The sequence below is a fragment of the Acomys minous genome, assembly GCF_964271855.1.
Source record: "Acomys minous genome assembly, chromosome: 8".
In the NCBI taxonomy this organism is placed as follows: Eukaryota; Metazoa; Chordata; class Mammalia; order Rodentia; family Muridae; genus Acomys; species Acomys minous.
The window spans coordinates 32,657,039-32,683,567 of record NC_140489.1 but is presented as its reverse complement, the minus strand read 5'-3'; the positions used below and the strand labels follow the sequence as shown (position 1 = coordinate 32,683,567).

Sequence of the window (26,529 nt, the reverse complement as noted above, 5' to 3'; positions counted from 1 at the left end):
GTCCTAACAGCATCTCCAGGCGGATCCCACCCACATGCAACTCCAGCTCCAGGAAATCCCACACACTCTTCTGGCCTCCTTGGGCACCTGCATACATGTGCATATATACATACACAGTCTCACCCACACAGAGACACACCCACATATACATACAAGTTAATCTTTTTTAAGATTTGTTGATTTATTTTATGTATGTGAGTGCTCCATCTGCATTTACACCTGCAGGCCAGAAGAGGGCATCAGATCACATTATAGATGGTTGTGAGCCACTAGGTGGTTGCTGGGAATTGAACTCACGACCTCTGGAGGAGCAGACAGTGCTCTTAACCGCTGAGCCATCTCTCCAGCTCCTGCTCCTGCTCCTGCTCCCTTTTTCAAAGAAGCACTTACGTATGTCTGTTACTAGTTGGGTACTGGGTCCCAAGGTGACAAACACTTTTCTGGCAAAGTGACCAGCACCTAGCAAAGACGAGGAGGCCCAGGAGGGGCTACCCTTAGCCTGGAGGCACTAATAGGAGTATAAGAGAGGGGAGGGCTGGAGGCCAGGTAGAAGGCTTTGGTCCCAAGGATGGGACCGAGAAAGAGGTATGGATTCCAGAAATAGTTCAGAAGTGGAGATATAGAAAGTCCTCAACAAAGGCCTGGGCAGATGGGTGTCTGGGAAAGAAGTGTCCAGGAGCCCAGATTTCCTCTGCTGTTCTGCTTTTGAAGCAGAGACACATGCGTCCTGGGCCGGCCTTGAACGTGTTATGCTGCTGAGGATGATCTTGAACTTCTGATTCTCCAGTCTCCGGCTCTCACGTGGCTGGGATTACAGACTAAGAGTCCAGACTGCAACCCAGGAGAAACAGGTAGGGGGCTCCACTTGCAACGTGATGTGTGTTTAGTGCCTCAAGCTGGAGCTCAAGCTAAGAGGCCAGACACAGGCCAGTCAGTGTTGTAGGCACGATGGAAACACATCCTAGGAAAGGAGGTGGTGGGGGAGAGCCAGTCTCACCAGGGAAGAGGATGTAGACCAGGAGGTGGGGGTGAAAGGGGGCTGGAGGGTGCTCCTGAGCTCGGGCACAGCTCTTCTAACACCTCCTGACTTAAGGGGGCGGGGGGGGGGGGGTGGGGGGAGAATCTGCTAATGAACAGCACAGTCTCAGGTTGAAGTTGCATTCCATAAATCCTCCAGCCATTGGTGCCTGCTACCACTTGTCTGCTAGTGCACGATTGAACAAATGAACAAGCAATAAGCTAATATTAATGGAAAAATGTGGCAACAGAAGTGTCAAACTTCACTCAACAGTTTGTTCTTTTCGTGTGTGTGTGTGTGCGCGTGTGTGTGTGTGCGTGTGTGTGTGTGTGCCTATAGCTGAGTGGGTTTGAGATTCTCTTGGCACCCCCTCCCCCCTCCCCCCCATTGACACACAGGCAATAGTCATAGTTTCTGCTATAAAACTGTTTCCAGCTAATTCCAGTCACGAGATTAGCTGTATTGATGGCCCCTGGTACTCCTTGAGACTTCCACGTGCTCTGACGCCTAAACATGTTGAGAAATGTAAGAGTGAGGAGAGAAAAAGCAAAGACCTAGCTTAGAGGCAAATCAGGTGTAGAAGAGGCTATGCAGGTGGCCAGGAGGTGACAGCCAGAGAAGGGGACAAAGAGAAAGCCACAGGGAGGAGATGGTTACAATATTCTTCTGTTCCATGACTGCAGGCCCAGTTCCTGGCACATCAGCATGCCCTGGGGCCTCCCCAGCGACTCCGGCTTCCAGAGGATCTGAGTACTCACAAGGCCCAAAGGGGAAATCTGGCAGATCACTGCCCTGTCTCCCGGCTGACCAGGCAGGCCTCACACCCACACCAGGATCAGATGGCCCCTTGCCATGCCTCCCGGAACCTATGATAGGCACGCAGGGACAGTTTTCTCAGTAGGCAGGCCCTGGGTGGAAACGAACACCTGTTGTTGCATGGTGTACATTTCTGTCACCTCTCCTGAAAGGCTGAGAGCCTATCCTCCATAGATAATCCCCAGGGTGTCTCAAGATCACTCATGTTGCCGCGTGGCGCATCCATTCACCCAAGCCGTTAACCCCACTTACTGGTCAGCCCTACTCAGTCAACGTGGCTGCCTATGAGACACACTCCCTGCTCTGAGGTCCTGGGCCCCTAATTCTTTCTGTGGCCACACCCAAGTCCAAAAGGACTGTAGTCTGGCATACGGACCCCAGGGGCTGCCACTGCCAAGATTCGGGTTAAGGGTGCTGTGAGTGGGCGTCTTTCCTGGTTGGAACCATCCGTGGTTTGCTTCCCAGGCAGCTCCAGGAAGGTATATAAGTGCCAAGGGGAGGTGGCAGCTCTGTGTGCCCTATGAAATATTGGAGAAGGGGACACCCAATCCCCGACTGAGGCCACATCCCTACCCCAGGAACATCCCTGAAGCAGGTGCTGCCTCCTCCGTTTCAGAGGGCTCCAGAGATGCTGAAGAGCCTCAGGCCCCTCCTCTGGCCTTCCACACCCCCTACTGACTGCAGTCCATCTTGTAGGTCAGGCCCTTAGAATGCTGACCACCTTTGCTCTCGTCTGCTGCCTGGAAACCAGGTTTACTCTTGGGGTGCTTCAGAGCAGAGGTGGGTGGAGAAGGTAGGCGGAGGGACTGTCTTATATTGGCACAGGAAATGTCCCTCCCTTTCTATCCAGCATGTCCAAGTGACAAACTTTTTGAGAAATAGGCATTCTATCCTCCCCCCCCAAGGAAAGCCCCTCCAAGAGCTTTCTGCTTTCTTCTGGGCCCAGCAGAACCACCTCAGAGCTGAGCCAGGGACACAGAATACCCAGAAGAGAAGAGACTGATTTACCCTTTATGTTCTGTACACTACCGGGCACCCAGTTGCTGCCCCCAGATATTGATTACATTGATTACATTCAAACTTCTTCCTGGTTCCTCCAGCTCTCTCTCCACTGAAGCCATCTCGTCATCCCTGGAAGGGCCCTGTTTCCCAGCCAGGGCCCGTGTCATCTGGAAGACTTGTCAGCTCAGAGGGAACCTAGATTTCATGAATTCATAATCCATCCTGCCCAAGGTGTACTTAGGATGCCCTTGAAAGATGCACAGTCCCATCAGGCACTATGGAAAGGACGCCTTGTCTACTGAGAGTTTACAATCCAGACGAGGAGGCAGGGGGCAGGAGACCTAGACAACTAGGCCGTAGCACTGTATTGGGATATGGCGACCAGACTGCAGGCTAAATTTTAGCCCTGCTCATCCCATAACGAGAACTTTTGGTGCCGTGAACAACACAATACACCTCCAGACAGTAGCCATGGGACATGGTCCTACATGTGAGCCTTTCAGAGGGACCCAAGAGAGGAAAAACAGGATGTCACAGGGGCCAGGGGACAGGAAACTCATGGCCAAGTAAGTTGTCCAACCCAAACGTCCCAGGCTTCCTAAGCAGGCATGATCCTGAGGCTGGAGCCAGATTTCCAGAACTGCGGGATGTGAGCGGGAATGGAGAACGGGAAGGGCCGAGAAACCAGTGAACACGTAGGGACGAATGCAGAGTGTGCTGCAGCTGGTGATGCTCAGTGGGAAACAAGAACTACCCAGAGGGGAGGAAACTTGAGGAGCCATGCAAATAGCCAGCTAGAGGCCTGCCCTTCTACTTGGTGCGGGGAAGCCCTCCAAGAGCCCTTGGCCTCCTTCTGGGCTCTGCCAGGCTGGGCTAAGCACGTCCCATATATTAATTCATTTAGTCATCATTAAAGTTAGGACATAGATCTTCTGTCTAGTTTGCAGATCTGGCATGAGAAGCCAGGCGATTCGTCTAAGGTCTCAACAGCCAATGAGGAGCAGAGAATCGCCCTGGGATCCAGATTCTTGGGCGTGTAATGCTATGTGAGCCTACTTTGGGTCTGAGCTGTAAAAGACGTTATCTGGACCTCATCTTGTAGAACTCAGCATAAACAGAAACCTTGAAGAAGTGTTATGCTACGCACTCCCCGACTCCAGGAACTAATAAGGTTAAAGACGGTCTCATAGGGAGATAGTCATGAGAAGCTTCCCTGAGCGGCCCTGTCACTCACATTGCACAAGGATGCTCCCTCCCTGTCCTCTTCTCCTCCAGCTGCTCTTCCAGATTGCTGGGAGCTCTTAGAAGAGAGGCATGAGTCCAAGCCATCCAGCACTCTTTGTTATGTGAAAGAAAGAAAGAAAGAAAGAGAAGAGAAGAGAAGAGAAGAGAAACGGAAGGATGAAGGGTAGGACAGAAGGCAAGCAGGCTATGCCTGAACAAGATCCTCACCAGTTTCTGCTCAAAGCTCACCACCACCCCTGCTTTTAGCATCCTTTCCTCCAACTGGCTTGAAAAATCCACTCAGGACACACAGAATGCATGGCAGAGGGGTGACTAGAGAGCGGGTTCACACTAGAGCTTATTTAGTTGGGGCTATCTTTTGGGAGGTGAAACCGTGGGAGCAACACACAGCAACTCCATTTTAAGACAGTTGTTGTAGGGCAGACAAGTGGAAACGTGGGTCTCGAGGATCAAAGGTATAGGCAGACATGTTGCTGGAGACCTGGACAGGGCCTGGGTCTCCCTTGGCTACTGGAACAGGACATTTGCTTACTATGAAGGAAAGTCACTGCTCTCAGATCCCAGGACAGGAAGCCAGCCGAGATCCGGCTATAATGAGATTCATCTGAGAGCATCTCTTTCTCCGGCCATCTGCTCTCCCAGGCTGGGTGGCCCGAGGTGAGGTGGTACCTCTGAGAGCCGCCACCATTCTCCCTACAGAATCCATCCTGATCAAATACAGTAGTTTTCCTTCAACGCAGCTTTGATTTCTGCAGTTTCACTGATGGTCAGCTGTAACCCTAGTCTGAAACTATGAAGCAGAAAATTCCAGAAATAATTTATAACTTTTAAATCGTGTACCATTCCAAGGAACACGATGAATCTCTTACCGCCTGTTATACACTTGAGCTGTCCTTCTATCCAGCGTATACACACTGTATACGCTACCTTCCAGGAAGCCAGTTAGCAGCTGTTTTGGTTGTCAGGTTACTCATCACGGCACTACAGTGTTAGTGTTTAAACGACTCCCCCCTTCTTTTTTCTTAATCCTGGCCATGGATTGTAAGAGTGTGTGCTGGCAACTCATATGTACCAAAGAGAAGCCATAAGGACAGGGAGATAGCTCAGTCTGGGAAGTGCTTGCCCCCTGAGTTTAATCCCTAGAGCCCATGTTTAAAAAAAAAAAAAGAGCCCGGTAAGTGAGGTGTGGCGCACTTGTAACCCCAATATTGAAGATGCAGAGACAGGAAGATCCCTGGGGCTTGCTGGCCAGCCAGCCTGATCAAAGGGCTGAGCCCTGTGTCCCAGTGGGAGACTGTGTCCCCCAAAACAAAGAAGATAGCTTCTGGGATGTCACAGGCATGGCTGTCCTCTGGCTTCCACACAAAGAACAACATGTGTACGTGTACGCGCCCCCCACATATACAAAAATATGGAAAAGAGAAACCATAGCTGCCACTGAGTGAAAGGTGAACATTCTTGATTTAATGAGAAAATAAAGTCCTTGCTGAAGTTGGTAAGATCTATAAAAACATCTATCCATGAGATTACAAAGAGAAGAAAAATATTAGCACTGTTTTTTTGCTGTCATGTCTCAGACTGCAAATTACAGCGGCATCTTTCCCCCAAGGAAGGGGCCTTGGAAGAGTGCAGCCTCACTGGCAACCCAGAGGACACCACCTCGCCCTGGGATCCAGATTCCTGCAAGTAGGTGTGATGTAACCCCAGCGCACATGGGTGGACAAGTGAGGCAGTGGTCAGAGCTGAGGCACCAGCAGGAAAGCGTTGTGTGGGCAATTGGCTGAGGGCTCCAGGGGCTTTGATTTATAATCTTTGTTTTGCAAGGCTCAGGGATTTTTCCCTTCAAGAAGCACTCAACTTCCTTGAATTTTAGACCTTTTCACAAATATTTTCTTAGGAGAAATGAAAAGAAAAGCCTCCCCAAATGCTTGCCTCAGCTACTCACTTCCACCATGAATCACGAGCACAAAACCACAGCTCTGTGGCTCATGGGGGAACTGCGCACTTTTGTAGTTCATCACTGGGAATCATTTAGCAATTGTCACTGTCGTCTGCAGACAGACAGGTGGACACACACACACACACACACACACACACACACACACACACACACACGCCTCCAGGCCCTTAAGGTAGGCATCTTACAGTAAGATTTGCACACCGCCCCTTCTCTCCAATCCATTTCTAGGAAATTACCCTGCTCAGTTTAGGTCTTTCTCTTAGGCATTCCCTTGAGGTGGAGTGTGTGTGTGTGTGTGTGTGTGTGTGTGTGTGTGTGTGTGTGTGTGTGTGTGTGTGTGCACTGTGGTTGGGTCAGCTGGAAAGAGTGCTGATCCTACCCATGAGTACTACACATAGAAACAAATGTATATTTTAGAATCATGTGTGTGTGTGTTATCCTAACACCACTGGACTTTGCTGAAGCAATTTTCACCTGGGAAGCGCTCGTTGGCTTTTCTGGCAGTGCCCAGTGAACTAACTGATGGCAGATTTACAGATTGAGTAACTGGAAAAACTACAGAGTCCATAAATCAGAAACTTCCTCCACACGCCTGGCAAGGCGTGAAACCTGATATAGATGTGAAAGCTGTGAGCTCAAAAGGAGCCTGGGAAACCTCCACCAGCTCCCTGCCGCTCTCCACCCAGGCCCTGGTCACACGCGCACCCCTAGGACTTTGGTCATCTTTCCTTTTCTCTTGCCTCCTTGCTTCTCAACCTCTTCCTTCCAAATGAAAATTGTGGAGGACTTAAGCCCACCAAGTGCAAGTGTGTTTTGAGTTTCCTCCTTCTGGAGTGTCAGACAGCCTGTCCACAAGACGCTGTGAGGTTGTTCCTGGGCTGGAGGCTCTTCTACCTGCCTGAGTGGCCTGCTGACATCCCTCTCACATCACAGTGGGCCCGGGAAGCTTTATCACCCGGATACCACCCAATGGGGGGGGGTCACAGGAAGAGATCAGAAGGCAGGAGGAAAGTGAATGCAGGCTGCATTCTCTCACAGCCTCAAGAGAAGCATGGTAGGCTGGCCTAGAAGGCGGCCTGGTCCTGCAGCTATGCTACTGTGGATCCTAGCAACTGCCTCTTGCCCCTTAAATGGAGACTTGATATTGCTTCTGTTTTTCACACACTCTCGTTTTCCCCTCCCCTGCCCACACCTTGTAAAGACTTTTTTTTTTATTAAACTGTCCCCACAGAGCTCCCTCTGCTTTCCCGCTGGACCTCAGATCCAAACCAGAAACGCTCTGCTTCTTGCAGAACTGTGTGACTCAGCATTTTCTCCTGGGTCGGCCATCTTTCAACCCATCGCCCTGTGCGGTCAAGCGGTAGTGGGAGCCATATATTACACTGAGCCTCTGGGAGGGAAAAAAAAAATCCCCACCACATCCCACAGCTGGTGAGCAGAATCATATGAAACTGTGGTCTGCCTGCCTTATGAGCCTCATTCTCAAACCCCATGTCTTCTCATCCCCAGTATTGGGGTAGGTGGAGCCCATAAAGAAACCAGCTTCCTCATTAAGACTCCATCAGAGGGTAGGTTAAAACAACAGCCACACCACATTCAGAAGACCCACAGTCTAAATCCTGCTTTACCACAAACCTAAGGTTCAACCCTTATCCTAACGCCACACTGAAGACATAATGCCAAGCTCACTGTAACCGCCACACCACTGTTAAGCTGAAATAACATCGCCCTAGCCACAGCCCTGGTCCTCCCAAGCTTATCCTGAACATCCACCACCACTACCACCAGAAATATAGACCCACAATTAAGGTGTGAGGAGCTCTGGGGACTTTCCCTACTTTTTGCCACTAGGAGTCGCCTGCCTTGTTCACATTTATACTGCAAGGGCTTGATTGACCAAGAGACATTTGTACAACATCCATTTCCAACTTATCATCAAGCTGGAGACGTTCGTGTAGGGGTCACAAGGAGAGTCAACTAGCGCCATGCATGAAACATGGTAGGGGACAGTGAGTCTTGGTGGTGGTGGTGGTGGTGGTGGTGATGGTGATGATGATGGAGGTGGTGGTGGTGATGGTGATGGTGGTAATGGTGGTGGTGGTGGTGATGGTGGTAATGGTGGTGGTGGTGGTGATGGTGGTGGTGGTGGTGGTGATGGTGGCGATGGTGGTGGTGGTGGTAGTGGTGATGGTGGTGATGGTGGTGATGGTGGTGATGGTGGTGGTGGTGGTGGTGGTGATGATGGTGGTGGTGGTGGTGATGATGGTGGTGGTGGTGGTGATGATGGTGGTGGTGGTGGTGATGGTGGCGATGGTGGTGGTGGTGGTAGTGGTGATGGTGGTGATGGTGGTGGTGGTGGTGGTGGTGATGATGGTGGTGGTGGTGGTGATGGTGGTGATGGTGGGAGTGGTGGTGATGGTGGTGGTGGTGGTGATGGTGGTGGTGGTGGTGATGGTGGTGGTGGTGGTGGTGATGGTGGTGATGGTGGTGGTGGTGGTGATGGTGGTGGTGGTGGTGATGGTGGTGGTGGTGGTGATGGTGGTGGTGGTGGTGGTGATGGTGATGGTGGTGATGGTGGTAGTGGTGGTGGTGGTGATGGTGGTAGTGGTGGTGGTGGAGGTGATGGTGGTAGTGGTGGTGGTGATGATGGTGGTAATCTGTAACCTTCACCACTGAGCTGTAGGTAGTTATGGGCAGGTAGGAGGCCAATAGCTCAACATAGCTCAACTCTTAGCATTTGTAAAGCACTGGGGCTGGGCTGCAAACATCCTTGTTGGACTGTTGTCTCCTGTCAATAGCCTTGACTCCCAGGGTGGTGCTATTTGGGGTTGGTGGAATTTTTAGGAAGCGATGAGGCAAGGAAGCTAGGGGGATGTCCTTTGGTCACAGGTGGGAAAAGCTGTAGCCTCAAAGGGGATTTGGGACCCTGGTATCTTCCTCTTCATCTCTAGCCATGAAGTGAGCATTTTTGGTTTTTCAAGACAGGATTTCTCTGTGTAGCCTTGGCTGTACTGGAATTGCTTTGTAGACCAGGCTGGCCTGGTCACAGCGATCCACCTGCCTCTGCCTCCCAAGTGCTAGGATTAAAGGTGTGCGCCACCATGCCTCGGTTGAGTTGTTTGTTTGTTTGTTTTTTAAGTGAGCATCTTACTTCACCACACACACTCTGCATGGCAACCAGAGGTCTGAAGCAGTGGGGCTGCTCAATCTTGGACTACACCTTAGAAAACTATGAGTCAAAAAGAAACCATTTCTTCTTATGAGTTAAGCACCTCAGTTATTTTGTTATAGTGATAGAAAGCTAAAATAGTTCTGTTCTGAAACGAAAGCTATGGCTGAGGCCTGATCAGCCACAGCTCTGAGAGGTCTCTAGAAAAGAGAAACAGCCAGATCTCATCAGAGATATAGGGGCTTCACTCAGATTTACAGGTGGAAAAAGGAAGAGGGGATTATGGGACATATAATCTGACCGGTTGCTCCCTGGAGGGAGCAGAGGGATTCTGAGGGGACCCAGCCCCTGCTCTTCTGAGCAAGCTGAGGCTTGCCTCAGCAACCCAGACATGTCTGCTTTGGGCCAAGCATAGCAGAAGGAGGAGATTCATGCAGTCTGCCACATAGGAGAGGGAAGACACATTGGCCTCCACCTTCCTCAGAACCGCTCCCTGAACCCCTAGCCCTAGGCTCAATGCTGGATTACATGCTACATCTGGCTACATCTGTGTGTCTCTGTGTAGTTCTCACTGTTCAGGAGCATCCCTATGTGGACCAAGCTGGCCTGAAACGCACAGAGATCCACATATCTTTGCCTCTCTAGTGTTGGGTTTAAAGGTGTGGGCCGCTTGACAATCTCAGTCCTTTTATAATTTATACAAGTGCGCCCCAAGGCCAGCCCTGCCCTGCCCAGAGCCTGAACTCTTAAGTCTCAGATGACTCTGTTGGTTGCATAGATACTAACCCTAGAAAGGCCCAGATGTCCTACCCACTTTCCTGGAACCTACAGAGAAACTCAGTGGTCAAGTCTAGCTGGAGAAGATGACCTTGAAGCAGCATGCTCTGTGGGAGAAACGGAAGACAGCACCTTCCCTTCTCACCTCTCCCTGGAAAAAGCCACATCTAGACTCACACATCAGCTGCAGTAGGCCCCAGGCTGTACAACTCTGCCCAGTCACTCTAGGCATCTGTGTTGACTAGAGGTGTGCTAAGGCGGGAGTGAAGGGAGGTGGGGGGGGAGGGGGGGAGGGGTGGCAGGGGGCAGCAAAGGAGTCTCTCTAAACCTTCAGGTGGCCTTTCTACACTTCCAGAACTGCCCCCCCGGCAAACAGCAAGGACGGAGGGAGTGGAGAGAGAGAGAGAGAGAGAGAGAGAGAGAGAGAGAGAGAATTTCCTCCAGAGCAGTAAGTAGTTGTCCCCATGGAAGCAAAACCTTTCCACTAATTGGTGACAATGACCCCAGTGTAATAACCATACCCCCAAGTAAGCTAAAGCTACCCCTAGTAAATCTGCTTGCCACACCCACTTGAGCTGAATTTGAGTCCTTCTAAAACAAGCTATGTGAATCTCTCTCTCTCTCTCTCTCTCTCTCTCTCTCTCTCTCTCTCTCTCTCTCTCTCTCTCTCTGTATGTGTGTGTGTGTGTGTGTATCTGTCTGTCCGTCTGTCTGTCTGTCTTCTCTCTCTCTCTCTCTCTCTCTCTCTCTCTCTCTCTCTCTCTCTCTCTCTGTCTGTCTGTCTCTCTGTCTGTCTCTGTCTCTCTCTCATGTGCGGGCACGCGCGTGCGTGTATACACACACACACACACACACACACACACACACACACACACACACACACACTTTTCTGTTCTCTACCCTAGTCCTCATGGCAAAAAGACCTTGCTCCCTGATGGCTAATACTAAACACTAGAATCAGATGCTGCACAAAGCTCTCCATTCAGCAGATCTCAACATCCTTCTGGTAATCCCATCAGATAGAGGCTACTGGCTCCGGGAGATTAGGATGCGTGCTAATGCCACACAGATGCTGAGTGTAAACTCACAACGAGAGCCAAGGCTTACTGAATCTGAAACCCAGGCGCTAAGCAGTGGTACCGAATTGTGGTCCATAGGCCAGGCACATCACTAACACCACCTGGGACCACAGAGGAGATGTTCACTCCAGACTGTGGGATCAAACGCTGTGTGCATAGACAAGTTCCCAGAAACTGGTTTCAAGGTTAGATCCTTGTCGAAAGCAGTTTCCCTTAGCCCACTTGTCTCCTGTAACCAGCCGTATCTCCCGAAGCCCTCGCCCAGTTGCTCTGTAGGTGTTCTCCAGGCCTTGCCACCTGGGACGGCAAGGCACATTGGGCTCCACGGGCGGGCGTTGCGCCTGCTGCTGTGACTTCCCACACCCCTCCCTTCCATCTACCTCTCGTTCACACTTCTGACCCTCTGCCTAGCGCTCTTCTGAAAGGGCTTTGGCCATGCCATCCCAATTCCTGCAGTGCTGTCCCTCCCCAGACATCTCACCCTCTTTTCCACTCCTAGAACGTCCTCTGTGTCATGTCACTCCTCTGTCTGGACAGGCACGGCCTGTCCAAACTGCTATCAGGACAGAGGCCAGCAGCTGCTTGGGAAACCTGGCCAGTCTCACAGGAAATGTTTAGCACTACCAGGCATGCAAGATTTGGCCTCTCAAAGCAAAACACAGCTGGGTGGACAGCAGCCGGCAGTGGGGTGCTTAGACTTTCCCAGATTTCATGCCTGGAGGCCTCAGGGCAGAAAGTGATGGGACAGGCCTAGAGACTGGAATACATTAAGGACATCACAGTAGCCTCTGCACTGAAAGCCTGGGAAAGTCAAGGAGGATGGCCCCACTGTGGGCCAAAGACCTCACCCGGGACCTTGATGTCTGACAGCTCCTGCGTCAAGGACAACATCCCTAGGATACAAAATACTCACAACTTAGACTCCTCGCCGTTCACGCACAGATTGATTGAGCACCTATAGCGTGTGACACATGGTGTTAGTGTTAGGGCAGTATAGTCATCAATAAGCAGGACAGTGTCCTTACTCTCAGAGTGTTCCTGGTTCCAGGACAATGAGTGCCTGTCTGGAGAAGTGTGAAAAGCTCTCTAGAGGGAAACAGGGTCCTCAAGCTGGCATCTAGCATATGCCTTCACGTAGGCCTGTCTGCTTGCGATTCACAGCCTGTAACAATCAGTGCAAGGGTCAGGCCCCGCCCATCAGCTCACAGCCAATCGCAGGCCCTCTGTGTCCTCCAGCCAGACCCTTGGTTCTGTCCTGACATCTGCAAGCCTCGGGCATAGATGCGTACTGGGTTTTGATCTTGGAGCTCCCTAGGCCTCGGCCTCTATCCTTTCTCCCATTTCTGGCTGCCCTTGGAAAGCACACATCTGGGGGATCATGGCCCCGGAACCTTGCTAATCTCCTCCTCCCTTTATCCTTCTCAGCACACCTCCATCTCTCATTCTCCCTTCCTTCCCAGTGTTCTCTATGGTGTTGATATGTTCCTACACACACACACACACACACACACACACACACACACACACACACACACACACACCCGAGACCCCATTCTGTCCACTCACCACCAAGCTTCTCTTCCTAGAGCGAAGAGGAGGTACATGTGGTAAAAGTGAATAGAATAAAACGAGCAATGGGAGTTGTGAGCAGCAATCCCTGCTCTGCTGGCCCACCCTCACCCCTGCACCCCACATCTGGCTAGACCTTTCTCTACATCAGGATGGGGAAATTTAAACTTTGTAAACTGGTCCCTTTCTAGGAGGCTGCCTGCTCTGAGACTTTTAGGTTGTTTTTTTTGTTTGGTTGGGGTTTTTTTTGTTTGTTTGTTTTTGTTTTCTTCCCCATTTGCATCTACATAGGGAGTTCTCTCTGAAATATTGCAACCTTTCAGAGTCAAGGGAACCAGAGGGTGGGGAAGGCTGATGTTGAGGTCAGGTCCTTCTTAGCAGGAAAGGTTGAGAGAGACCGGCTGAGTAACAGGAAGAGGAGGAAGCAAAAGTGGCAGCTGCCCCACGAGTCTGAAATTGCTTTCCGAGGGCAGCCAGATATGGGAGAGAGGATAGTTGAGCTCAGATTGAGGCCTAGGGAGCTCCGAGATGACAACCCAGTAAGCATCTATGGCCAAGGCTTGCAGATGTTAGGGCAGAAGAAGGGTCCACCCAGACTATGGATGAGGATAAAAAGGGAAAGGGGATTTGTAAAGAACCGATGCATGCGCTCCGTGCTGTAATCCTCACAGACCCATGATGTAGGTGTTAGCTTTCTTGCCTCCTTACTGATGAGCGATTGTCCCACAGTCCCCCCACAAGAGGAGACTTACCTGGATGGTGGTGGTGGTGGTGGTGGTGCCACCGGCGGTATTCTGGTCATGAGACTTCCTCTGGCCTCGCTGCTCCTGTGAGGGTTGGGTGCCCCCTCCACTGACCATCTGGGCACAGGCTTGGCATTCTGGGGGTCAAATTCCTCCTCGGGGATGACCTCCTCACAACGCGCCCCACGGAAGCCAGAGCGGCAGATGCAGAGCTGGGGCCTGCTGCAGGAGCCCCTGTTCTGACAGGGAGGCTGGCACACAGCTGAAGAGACAGGAAGAAAGGGTGACAGTGGGGCTAGGAACCATGAGGCCATAAGGCCACCCACCAATCTTACATCCTAGGGGCTTCTGCCCCAGGGAGAGGGCCTTGCCAAAACCCCTCATGGCCATGGGAAACCTAATACCTTATCTTAGGAGACTTCTTGGACCATTTCTCTCCCTGCTACCCACAGATCGCCAGGATGAGTATGCCTTTGAATTCTGAACAAGAGTTGCAGAGTGGGCTTTTTTTCCGAGACAGGGTTTCTCTGTGTAGCCTTGGCCGTCCTGGACTCACTTTGTAGACCAGGCTGGCCTCAAACTCACAGCGATCCATCTGCCTCTGCATCCCGAGTGCTGGGATTAAAGGCATGGGCCACCACTCCAAACTAGTGGAGTGGGCTCTTACCACACCACCAGGACAGTCTGAAGGGAGAAGGGCCCATGTGGCATCCTATTTATGCCTCAGTGTCTGCTCCTATTGGGCTGGAGAGACCAATTACAGACATTTTATTTCATGTCCTCAGGTACCTTTAGAACTTAAAATAAATATTGTTACTAAGCAGACTATCAATAAATATTGAATGAATGAATGAATGTATTTTGTGGGGAAAGTTCAACATTAGCCTAAAAGCTAGTTTTTTGTTGTTGTTGTCTCTCATGAACTATTCAGCCTAGACCTATTTTTGGTGAGTCATAAGGGTGGACTGAGGAGGCTGGGAGAATCTAAAGGCCTCTCAGGATACCACCCCTCACATCTTTATCCTCTGGTAGCCTCCACTCTTAACCCTGGTTCAGCAAAGCAGAATTCTGCTGGGGCATTGGGTCCTAATCCAGCCTGGAGACAGGATGGAGGCAGAAACTGGCTGTCTTCCTCTAAGCGGGTTCTCAACCAGTGGGTCCCGACCCCTCGGGGGACATATAACCCTTTCACAGGGGTCGCCTAAGACCATTGGAAAACACAGGTGTCTACATTACAATTCATAACAGAGACAAAATTACAGTTATGAAGTAGCAACAGAAACAGTTTTATGGTTGGGGGCGTCTGCACAACATGAGGAACTGTATTAAAGAGTCGCAGCGTTAGGAAGGCTGAGGACCACTGCTGTAAGCCTTCACTGTGAGCAGCCACCACCAGCCCTCAAGGACATGACATCTCTCTTCACTGGCCTTTACCACTTTACAAAGTCCAGAGCCAACGTCAAACTCAGCAATCTGCAGCCACCTGGAGTCCCCTTAGAGGCCCACGTTTGAGAACTGGCATGAACCTGTGGTCTAGGTCATTCCCGGCGTTCTAAAACAGGTTCTGATCGTCTGGTCCACCTGCCTCTCATTCACTCCGGAAGTAGTTGCTGAGCCCTCCCGAGGGCTCCGCCATGAAGACTAAGTCATCTCTCTCCCGAGGTTTGCGCTGCCGCGAGGGACACAAGCAGGAAGCAAGAGAGGGACAGCATGGCATGGTGTCAGGCAGACGAGTAGGTGACGCTGTGCTCCATGAAGCAATCCAGCACATCGTTGGAGAGAGAGGAGTAGTCCAGAGGGAGTGGACTGGACAGATCTGAGCAGGCTTCTAGAGGCAAGCACAAAGTCCTGGAGGCTAGAAGGAATGTGACATGCTGGGGGGGGGGGCGGGGCATTGGGCGGGGAGCACGAGGGATCCATCGAGGCTTCTGGCTGGTAGGGCATAAGGGAGTAAGCAAGGTCATTCAAGGCTATGGAGGAAACAGACACCTTGTTGCCTCCGTCGTTCTAAGTACATATTGAAACCATCAGACACATGCCGCCTCAGACCACAGGCCTGGCGGGAGGGGTTCGTGAGAAATCTTTCTGAGAGGAATCACCGATGGCAAGTACAGGCCAGTTTAGATGAAACTCTGCGATGGTTAATCTTGGTTCTCAGCTTAACTAGATCTGGCCAGCTCTAAGCAGGTCCAGCGCTGCCTGCTAGGTCGGCTCTTGGGGGTTAGAGAGAGAGAAGCTCCTGGGCTTATATTTGTAAGGTGTTTTCTCGGTGGAGTTATTCGAAATGGGAGGAGCCTAAAAGTGGGTGGCAACTTCCGGTGGCACTTGCATATAAGGAGGTCAAGGGGGGAAGTTTGGGCTCTTGCCTACTTGCCTTCCTGGCAGGTTCGTCTACGCTGCTTCTGTCTTGACCCCTGTACTCCACTGGTGCTTCCACAGCAGAACCCAGTGTGGACCGAAGACCAGTGGTTCTCCAGGAATCCTCCAGGCCCTCACCGCCAGATGGGGACCAGTGAGGTGCTCAGTCTCATAGACTAAGCAGTTCCTGGTCTGCTAGTTTCTCTAGTCATTGTTGGACTAATTTAATTATATATATTCGTTCTATTGAGTCTGTTTTTCTAAGGCAGTGGCTATCAACCTTCCTAGTGCTGTGACCCTTTAATACAGTTCTTAATGCTGTGGTGACTCCCAACCATAAAACTGTTTTGTTGCTACTTCATAACTGTAATTTTTCTACTGTTATAAATCGTAATGTAAATATCTGATATGCAAAATATCTCATTTCTGGCCCCCAATGGTGTCTTGGGCCTCAAGTTAAGAACCATTGCTCTAGCCTGGCATGGTGGCGCATGCCTTTAATCCCAGCACTCGGGAGGCAGAGGCAGGCAGATTGCTATGAGTTCGAGGCCAGCCTGGTCTACAAAGCAAGTCCAGGATAGCCAAGATAACATACAGAAACCCTGTCTTGAAAAAGAAAGAGAGAGAGAAAGAAAGAAAGAAAGAAAGAAAGAAAGAAAGAAAGAAAGAAAGAAAGAAAGAAAAGAAAAGAAAAGAAATGTTGCTCAAAAGAACTCTGGCCAATACACTCTCCAACATTCTAGTCCACGCCATCCCCCTGTTGGAGACCTTCAATGTCTTTAGAACACAAGCACACACTAGCATGAAGACCTCTGACCTCTCCAACAATGCTCTAAGCCAACCCACTCTGGCTAAACTCACTTCCTGGCTTCCTAGCCTGGCCACTTGCCTAAGTGTCACTTTTCCTTAAGTCACTTCCCCACCCCTGATGTTCCATTTTTGGTGGCTGCCTCCTCTTTGAACAAAAGCGAAAGCACCTGCTGAGCATACCACTGACTGAGCTCATCCAGGAGATGGGTTTTTCTGTGTTGTGTCTCACTGTCCCCATTGATGCAGTCAGCCCTTAGGGGTGCAGCCAACTTAGCCCCTAGCACACAATATAGCACAGCCATTCTCTTCAGCTACTCTCCAGTGGGTGCTGACAATATGCCTTGCGTATACAATCCCACTTAATCCTCTCTACAAACCCTCAATGCAGGTACGCTTATGGTTCCTATTTTACCCATAATACCTCTGAAAGTCAGGGAGGTTAAGGGGCTTGCCTAAGGTCACCTAGCTACATAATGGGGCTAGCATTCAAATCTTTGACTAAATAGCCCATCTTTACTCTTCCCCACAAATTCCCAGCATGACTTGCATGGCTCTTTTTCCTACCACCTCTGAGCCCTGGCTTGGAGCTGATGATGAGACAAAAAAGAATCTTCTGGCTTCAAATTATGCGCCAAAGGGACCATTGGAAGCCTAGCCCTGGGGATGCTGTAGATCCCAGGTTGGACCTGGTGAGTAATGGAGGATCCAGCCCTGTTTGCCCTTCTAAAGCCACATGATAAATGTCAAATTATAAAAGAAGGTGCGTTCCAGCTCACACACCGGCTTTGATAAGTATTCTTAGAGCGCTCACAAGGTCCGAGATGTGATAGAGAAAGTCTCTCTACAATTACACAGAAAGAACACACAGGTCCACAGGGCAAGTGTTATGTTGGCCAGAGCCTATTAACTCCGGCTGGTCAGGTGATTGCTAGGGGAAATTTCCTGAAGTAAGTGATGGTGGACATCAGTTCAAATGATGGGATGATTGGAAATCCTGCCTAGCAGGGGGATCCAAGGACCAGGGTGCCTGGTCAGTGGGTAGGAAGGGGAATAACAGGGAGTCAACTGAAGGACCGTGAGCTTGATCTTTAGGCAACGGTAGATGCCTCAGTGTCCCTTTCCATCTGGTCCCTGAGCTCCATGTAAGCAGATAACTCCAGAGCATCGTAAGTCAAACCTTTCCCAAACATCAACTGTCACCACAAGATTTTGGTCAATGCCTAGCCATTGGTCCATCTGGCACAACTGTAACTAGCTACCACCTGAGCGCTTGCCCAGGCCCCTGTCACCACCATTCTCAGCCATATACACTGTCTGCCAGCGACAGCTCAGCAGGCAAACACTGAGGAAGACACATATGCCCTGGGTGCATCTTGAGCCTGGTCTTCATTTAGGAATGGAGAAGCCATGTGGACCTCCCCCACCCTTCCCAAGCCCTATCCCCCCCCACTTCCCCCTACTCCTCCCCCACCCCTCTCATCCAGCAGAGACCCAAAGCCTGGCACACATTCGAGGAGAGCCATGCAGCTCCCACCTCTGAGCAAGTGGTCCTTGCCTCAAAGGTGGCTTTTGATATAAGATGGTCTAGGTTGTACCACCCACCCCGCTGAGCACCGAAGGTGACCCATTCCTTGATGTAAACAATAACACCTTTCACTTTCTGGAAAATTGAGCCGCCTAGGCCTACAAGCTAAGCCCCTGGGCCTCTTTCTACCACTCAGTTCTTGTTCTGCTTCCTTCGCCAAGGCTGGCTGCCAGCTTCAGCGAACACTCTCTCTTGACCTACACTGAAGGCACAGAGATAAGGGAAAGCAGGCTACACACAGAGGAGGCCCCACCTTTGTGGGGGTCCTGACTCTTCTCGAAGGTCCTTTCTCAACCAGGAATCTCATTATCCTGGAGGAGTTTGGCCCAATGAACGGCTTGTGGGGAATGAGGGATCAGGAGGGAAACTGGGTATATTATTTTCCCTGTCTATTATATCATCATCATAAATAAATAAAGTTCTTAAGACTTCCAGCCCAGACAGCTGTGTTGATCGATAAACACTCTCCTGGGAAGGTGACCTTCCCTGGTCAGCTGAGGCAGGCTCCATGTTTAAGGTTTTGAACCAGCTCTCACCAGCTTCCTAGCAGCCTGTCTTGTATGGGTTCCGTAAGTGTTGGCATGTCAACACACTAGTGTATCTGGTCTGCTCTGAGCCAATCACATGTATTATGAGACTGGATCATGAACTCCTCTTTTCTCCCTACAAAGGCATCCCTCAATGGCCCACAATGGTAACTCCAACTGTCTGTCCAAGAAAAGAAACATCATGACAATTTGAGGGTTTTTTGTTTGTTTGTTTTACTGATTTTTCTAGTCTTAAATGATTTTTAAATATTTCTTTTGGCATGTACACATGTTTTCCCATGTGGGTGGGTGCACATGTGTGTACTGGTACTACGCATATGTGTGCATGTGTATGTGGAGGCCAGAGGTTAACAATGTGTGTCTTCCTTGATCACAGTTCACCTTCGAATGAAGCAGGGTTTTTCACTAAAATCTGCCGTTCACCATTTGGCTAGGCTAACTAGCCAGCTTGTTCCGGAAATCTCATGTGTCTGACTCATGGGATTATGTATAGGCTGTCACAACCATCCTGCACTTTATGTGAGTGCTGAGGACTGAACTCTGGTCCTTGGGTTACATACATAGCAAGCACTTTATCCTCAAGTCATTGCCCCAGCCCTGACAATGGTTTTTTAAGTAAAGGTGATGGCATATGGCAGTTGCTTTTTAACTCCCCTAATTCCTTCCACTTGGAAAAATGAAAATCTGGTCACTACACATTGGCTCTTTTGTCCTTAGTTTTATTTATGTTCAGTGTATACTGTATATGGTATGGCAGGGGTGCAAGTGTGGAGGTCAAAGGACAAGTTTGCAGAGTCAATTCTCCCCTATCTATACTTGGATACTGAAGGTCAAACTCAGGCCATCAGGGTTGTGTGGCAAGTGCCTTTAGCAGCTGAGCTATCTTGCAGGTGTCATTTTAATATTGTACTGATGTATAAAATCTAGTGATGCTGTGAGAGGCAGGGGCAAGAACAGCCGTTTAAAGGAGACTGATGGAAAACAGTTAAGTACAGATTTCAAAATGCATCAAAACCAAACTGGCCATCTCAGAATTTCTTACAGAGGGCTGAGGGTCGAGGGGCTTTTTACAAGTAGCAAAAAGCAAAATGTTAAGCACCCGAAGACAGGCAGTCCCAGCTACGGCTGTGACATCTGAAGAGAGAAAGCCCCAACCTTGGCGGACTTTTTTGTTTTTCAAGACAGGGCTTCACTGTGTAGCCCCGGCTGTCCTGGAACTCACTCTGTAGACCAGGCTGGCCTCAAACTCAAAGACCTTCCTGCCTCTGCCTCCCGATTGCTGGGATTAAAGGCATGTGCCACCACCATCTGGCGGGGGGACTTTTATACCCACCTCAAACGTCTTGTTTTTCTTTTTTGAGGAGAAATTACATTCTGTGTTTGAGAAAACTAACCCAAAGGGAGTTCTAAGACTCTTGTGGCTCTTTGGTTAATTACTGATGGAAAATTATCAGCTCAGTGTCTCCTTCAGGCCTCAGGAGGTTGACTCACTGGAGGAGTACACACTGCCTCTCCTCACAGGAGGGCAGCACCCTGGTGTAGCCAGAGGCTGTGCCTTCTCCAGCCATTCATAATTTGGAGTCTTCTGGAACCCTGCCTTTTCCACTCTCTCCTGGCACCTCTCTTCTTCACTTAACGTTAGAAATGTGGAGAGTTCAGCCCTACAGAGTTAGCAGGATGCCAAAAGAGGCAAAGAAACAAAAACTCCTGGAAATTGCTTTGAAAGCAGGAAAGGACTGGAAACATTGTCCTGGACACCCTCGCCTTCCTGGCTGTGCCCCGGATACCTCCGCTCTGCTCCAAATGCTGGGCAAAGATGAACTCCAACTTTCCACACAAAACACCTACTTTTAGGAGGAGACCAAACTCAGAATGGGCAGACCTGGGGGAAGATTTTAGAAACAGCTCTCACGGTGTGAACTGATGTTGCCCTGCTCAGATCCCTGGCAATCAGCTATTTGTTAGTGGAAACATCAGGAAGTTGAGGGTCAGAAAGAGATGGTCTGAGCCAGCTCAGCCACCCCTGACTGTGTGACCTTGGCTACTTCTCGCTTCTCTGAGACTCAGCCTTGCTCAGGAAACATGCTGTTAATTCTCCTCTCTGCAGACCCCAGAAGAAGACACCTTCTGTGCGCTCTAAAAGTACCTGTCCAGCCAGGCATGGTGGTACACACCTTTAATCTTAGCACTCGGAAAGCAGAGACAGGCGGATCACTGTGAGTTTGAGGCCAGCCTAGTCTACAAATCAAGTCCAAGACAGCCAGGGCTACACAGAGAAATCCTGTCTTGAAAAAAACAAAACAAAACAAAACAAAACAAAAAAACCTGTTCAACCTAATCCAGTGCTGTAGCTGTGAGTTGTATGTGGTTATTTAAGTGTAAATGGGTTGAATTAAGATGTAATAAAATTTAAAACTCAGTTTTTCATTCTCATTACCCACATTTCAAGTGTTTACTAGTCACGTGTGGCTTATGGTGACCACATTGGACAGCCAAATATAGAACGTTTCCATCATCGCAAACATTGTAGTATTCTGACAACACACAAAGCTAAGAAACAGCAATGGGTTGGGGCAAAGATGGCTTTTGAGTCCCAGTAGCCAGACCTAGTACACAAGTACAACAGTACAGACAGCCCCTTCTTTACATTCCCACCTCCCCAGGTAAGTTTTTGTCACCACTTTTTTCTTCTAGATCCCAAAGACACCTTCCTTTCCTCTCTATAACCTGTGAGGTGAGACATTGGCTTTAAGATAATGCTCTCTCTGTGTGTGTGTCTCTGTCTCTGTCTCTCTGTCTCTCTGTTTCTGTGTGTGTGTGTGTCTGTCTCGTGTCTGTGTCTCTGTGTCTCTGTCTCTGTCTCTCTCTGTCTCTGTCTCTCTCTCTCTGTCTCTGTCTCTCTGTTTCTGTCTCTGTCTCTGTCTCTCTGTCTCTCTGTCTCTCTGTCTCTCTCTCTCTCTCTCTCTCTCTCTCTCTCTCACACACACACACACACACACACACACACACCACCTCAACCCAACCCAGCTCCATGGACACTACAACCTGTCCCTTATGCTGTTGAACTCTTTCTCATCCTGAAGTCTTTACAGATCTGATAGTTTCCAACCATTCATAACACTTACCCTAGGCCCTCCTGGGGCACCTCACCTTTGGAATGTGTTTATGGGGGTGATAACACCTTGGTCCTAAGTCAGAGACCCTAAGAACCTCTGGACCACACACTCAGAACTCTCTGTGGACTCATCCTTTCCACCTAAGCCCCACAGGGAGGGGATGACCAGCATGAAGCTTGGGCCTGAGCTTCCAGGCTATAGAGAAGTCAGGGCCCCGGACTTCGGGGCATTGCCACTGCTCACACCACAGCTGTGCCGGGCACTTCTCTCAGGACTGCTGCAAACAGCACTGGGGCCAGAGTCTCGCCAAGCGCCGGGCTCCAAAATAGCAGTTGTATTCACATAAAAGCCTCTAATGAGAGAAAGATGCCATTTTTGGCCCCTTGCACATTCTCAGCAGACGCTGTCTGGCAAGCCAAGTGGGCCTCTACCGTTTGGCGGCCGGAGGGGAGGAAGGGAAGGTGTGAGTCAGACTTTGCCCCAGCCTCTAGGTCTGGACCGCCCTGTTAATTGCTTTAACAAATGCTGAGACGCTGGGCCACTTAGAGGCTGAGGGCCAGGGACTGGGGCAGAAAGCAGTCCCAGTTCTCACCAGGCACATGGAAGGAGACTTCAGGGTATGTTCATCCTGTAACCTTGACTTGGCTGAGGGAAGCCAGAGCTTTGAAGATTTCGGTTTCTGCAAGGCCTCTAGGGATGTGGGATGGATAGTGACCAGAGCAAGCACCATCAGGGGCGAGTCTGTGATGAGCCTCTTCTTGGAAAGCAGCAGCAAGAGCATAGAAGAGAGTCCAGTAATTGATGTGTAGCCATCTGCCTCTGGTACCCATCTCTGCTATCACAGACTCTGAATCCTAACCATGTGGGGGCAGGAGCCATTCCCACTGGGAGGCTGTGTCCTTATCTAGAATATGGCTGTGTATCCAATATCTACTGCCTACCTAGAATGGTAAAGAGAGATTTGGTCCATTCCTTCAGGGAACTGAAGGTTCCCGATCACAAGGGCATAAACAAAGCAACAGAAGAGCAGAATCAGGATGGTGATGATTTGGAGGCAACAAGACTGACGAGGAGCAGTTATAAGCAGAGCTGTTGGAGGCTGCTCCTCTGAGGAGAGAAGCATGAAACAGAGACTGGAAAAATGACTAGAGGCCAGGCACACAAGGCAGTGAGTGGAGGCAGAGCCCGAGAGGATGGCATTCGCTGGACCAGAGGAAGCGCGTACCCAACCACCAGGCAAAGTATGTGAGTCAGGGTACATGCTAAGAGCCCAAGCTGGAAGGAACACTTGTTTTGGGACCCCCACAGCAGAGGGTAGGCTGCTGCCTCATGGGGTAACAGAAAGAGCAGCCAGTAGACTTCTAGAGACATCCAGAGTACAGCGCTGCCGACACCCCAGATCAGAGAGGCATCACAGAAGGAAGTGAGGCATGGACAGACCCCTAGGACTTGAGAGGGGAAACCAAGCAGGGCTTGGCAAGGGCTGATGACAAGGTATGAGCAAGAAGAAGGTGTCCCATGTGCCCCTAGCTATCTGGGGATGCCACTTCACACTGTGAGCAAAAACTGGCTCAGGCTCAGGGAGAGCACGAGCTCATCTGCCCAAGCTGGGGTTGGACGGACAGCCAGCAAGGCAGGCACAGCAGATGTTGAGTAGGCAGCAGACTCAAGAGCCTGGAAGTCCAGGGAGAAGTCTGCCTGGGAGTGTCCATAAATACTGGCTAGTAGCAGTGTTTACAAGGCAGTGTCTACATATATGAGAAAGCAGACCACTCCAGGGGCAGTGCAGGCAGAAAAAAAAAAATAGAGGGCTGGGAAAGCCCTGGGGAACCTGCTGTTTAGTAGCATATGTAGAAAAAGCCATAGTCAGGGGCGCGTGTGTTAAGGACCCAATTGTGTGTAGAGGGACCAGGTGCTGTGCTTGGGTCAGAGGACCCAGCACCTGGCTTCAGGAATCTCCTGGCTAAGAGCATCTTATGACACGAAGAACCTTGTGGGGAAACACCTGCTTGCCACAAAGAGCTTTAGTACCCTACATGACATCTTTCGAGGGCTGTGTATTTCTTATTATGGGGTCCTCACTGAGCTCACATGATTTCTTCAGCCTCCTCCTCCTCCTCCTCCTCCTATCTTCCTCTCTATCATTTTCAAATACCTTCGGCATAACTATCCATCCTGAAATGCTTATCCATAGGCTTAAGCCTCTGGCTCCTGGCAGTTCTAACCAATCAGTGTAGAAATAAAGATCTTGCCAGATGTGATGGCACACATCTGTAATCCCAGCACCTGGGAGGCTGAGACAGAAAGAGTGCTGCAGGTTTGAGGCATCAGTAGTACATAGGGAGCACCAAGCCAATCTGGAGCTGTAGTGCAAAGCTCTAGGTAAAAGATGGATATGGGGGCCAGGCGTGGTGGTGCACGCCTTTAATCCCAGCACTCAGGAGGCAGAGGCAGGAGGATCGCTGTGAGTTTGAGGCCAGCCTGGTCTACAAAGTGAGTCTAGGACAGTCAAGGCTACACAGAGAAACCCTGTCTTGAAAAACAAAAAAACAAAAAAACAAAAACAACAAAAAGAATAGGAGAGAGAGAGAGAGAAAGAGAGAGAGAGAGAGAGAAAGAACACAAACCCACCCTGCCTTACCCTGTTTTCCTAGATCTTGTTAAGCATTTAGCATGACGAAGTCCTAAGTTAACAGCTCTCAGTGTCCCACCTCCTAACTACTATGGCTAGTTTGATGTAGGGGCTTCTGGGTCCAAAGTTGGAGTCTTCCCACTTGTGAGCCTTCTACAGGTGTGACATAGATGGAGTCAGGCAAGCACCCTCCAGGAAGCCAAGTGGAGCCCAGAAAAAGAGAACCAGAGTCCTTTGCAGGACTGAGATAAGAGCCAGAAGGAATATTGTTCCAGTGCCCACCACACAATGCAGAGGCTCTGGGCCATGAAGTTGGGAGCAAACGCACACCCATCACCAGGTCACCTATGTCGTAGGGAGAGCCTCTGGGAAGGCTGGTAGGAGTTGGACAGCAGAGAGGGGTTTCTCAGCTTAGCTTAGGAACAGGCACCGTGCAGCACAGAGGTGCTACGTGCTGGGGGCCAGTGAGATAACCCTGCCCTCAGAAAGCAAAGCTACAAATCAAGGCTCTGTATAAAAAGCCCGTAGAACACAGCAGACCATGAATGAAACATTTGACCTAAACTACCTGTTCGTTCCTTACGGCTCTGGAAGGAAGCAATTGTTAGTCATGGTGCACAGAAGAGGACACAAGACACAGAGAGCTTGAACAGCTTGTCCACAGACACACACCCACCAAGTGGGTCTCTAACACAAGCTCTGGGGACTGCGCTGCAAATGCCAAACCACGTGCCAGGCTGTCTGCGCTGTTGCTCATTTAGCTGAAGAGAATGGGTAAGGTCTGGCCCTTGGGAGCTGGAGACTGGATTCCTATGCAGAGTGCTGAATCCCCACCCTCTGGCTTGGACAGCTATCCAGGTTCATCTGCAAAGGGGGTAAAAGATCAACTTTAGCCACAAGAGTCGTCATATTAGATCGCTGTGAGTTCGAGGCCAGCCTGGTCTACAAAGCGAGTCCAGGACAGCCAAGGCTACACAGAGAGACCCTGTCTTGAAAGAAAGAAAGAAAGAAAGAAAGAAAGAAAGAAAGAAAGAAAGAAAGAGAGAGAGAGAAAGAGAGAGAGAGAGAAAGAATATAAGTCTGGAGATATGGCTCAGCTGTTAATAAATTAAGCTGTTCCCCCTCCCCCCCCCCACCCCCAAAGGACCAGGGTTCAATTCCTAGCATCCAAATGGCAGCTGACACCTGTCTGTAACCCCAGTCCCAAAGACCCAACTCTCTCACACAGACATACATGTGGGCAAAACACCAATGACATAAAATAAAGATAAGTAAACCTTTTTTTTGTTTGTTTGTTTGCTTTTCGGTTTTTCAAGACAGGGTTTCCCTGTGTAGCCTTGACTGTCCTGGACTTGTTTTGTAGAGCAGGCTCCTCTGGAACTCACAGTGATCTGCCTGCCTCTGCCTCCCGGAGTGCTTGGATTAAAGGCATGTGCCACCATGCCCTGCTTAATAACCCATTTTTAAAAGAATTTTAAAAGTCAGTAATATAAAGGGTTTATGACAGCACCTGGTAAACTGTGAGAGTTATAGATTGTATTGTTAGTTCCAACAGCAAGCCTGGAGAAGCTGTCGTACACTGTATGGCTGAGACTCAACAAAAGAAGGAGCTCTTTACTTGCCCAAGGATGCAAAACTGGGGCTCAAACACCATCTCACTGGGTCTGGTGCCAGAATCTAAAGCATAGACTCTTAACCTTGAACCTTATTGCAAGAGTGTGGGTCTAGAGATGGGCCCCTCCTCAGCCATGGCAGGGGATTGCTTCCGGGTCCCCAGAGTAGACCCACACTCTGTGTCTTCAGGTCAAGATAAAATAGAAAGGCTAGGGGTGGCTCCTCAGCTCCCTCCCCAGTGTGAGGAGACAAGGGTGAGCCAGTGTGAGAAAATGGCGCCATCTCTTCAAATCAGCATCTATAAACAGGACAGCCATCCCACACCCTGCTGCCCATCCCCTCCGTCAGCTGCCTCCACAAACACATAAACACATGAATCATGCAGAAGAGCTGGCAAGGCCACAGATGGGGGGGGGGGGGGAAAGCAGATACCAAGACCAAGGGAGGAAACGATGGCCCGATGCCAGACCCCACCAAGGTAGAGGGAG

General features: G+C 50.1%; 1 protein-coding gene across 2 annotated transcripts in view; it reads right to left on the bottom strand.

Annotated features, from left to right (window-relative positions):
- LTBP2 (latent transforming growth factor beta binding protein 2) overlaps nucleotides 1-26,529 on the bottom strand; it is a 106,286-nt gene that overhangs the window by 67,741 nt on the left and 12,016 nt on the right. For both annotated transcript variants that reach the window (XM_084791460.1, XM_084791461.1), the window contains exon 3: nucleotides 13,388-13,640. In XM_084791460.1, coding sequence (XP_084647586.1) covers nucleotides 13,388-13,640 — 253 coding nt within the window. The remainder of the gene's footprint in view (nucleotides 1-13,387; nucleotides 13,641-26,529) is intronic.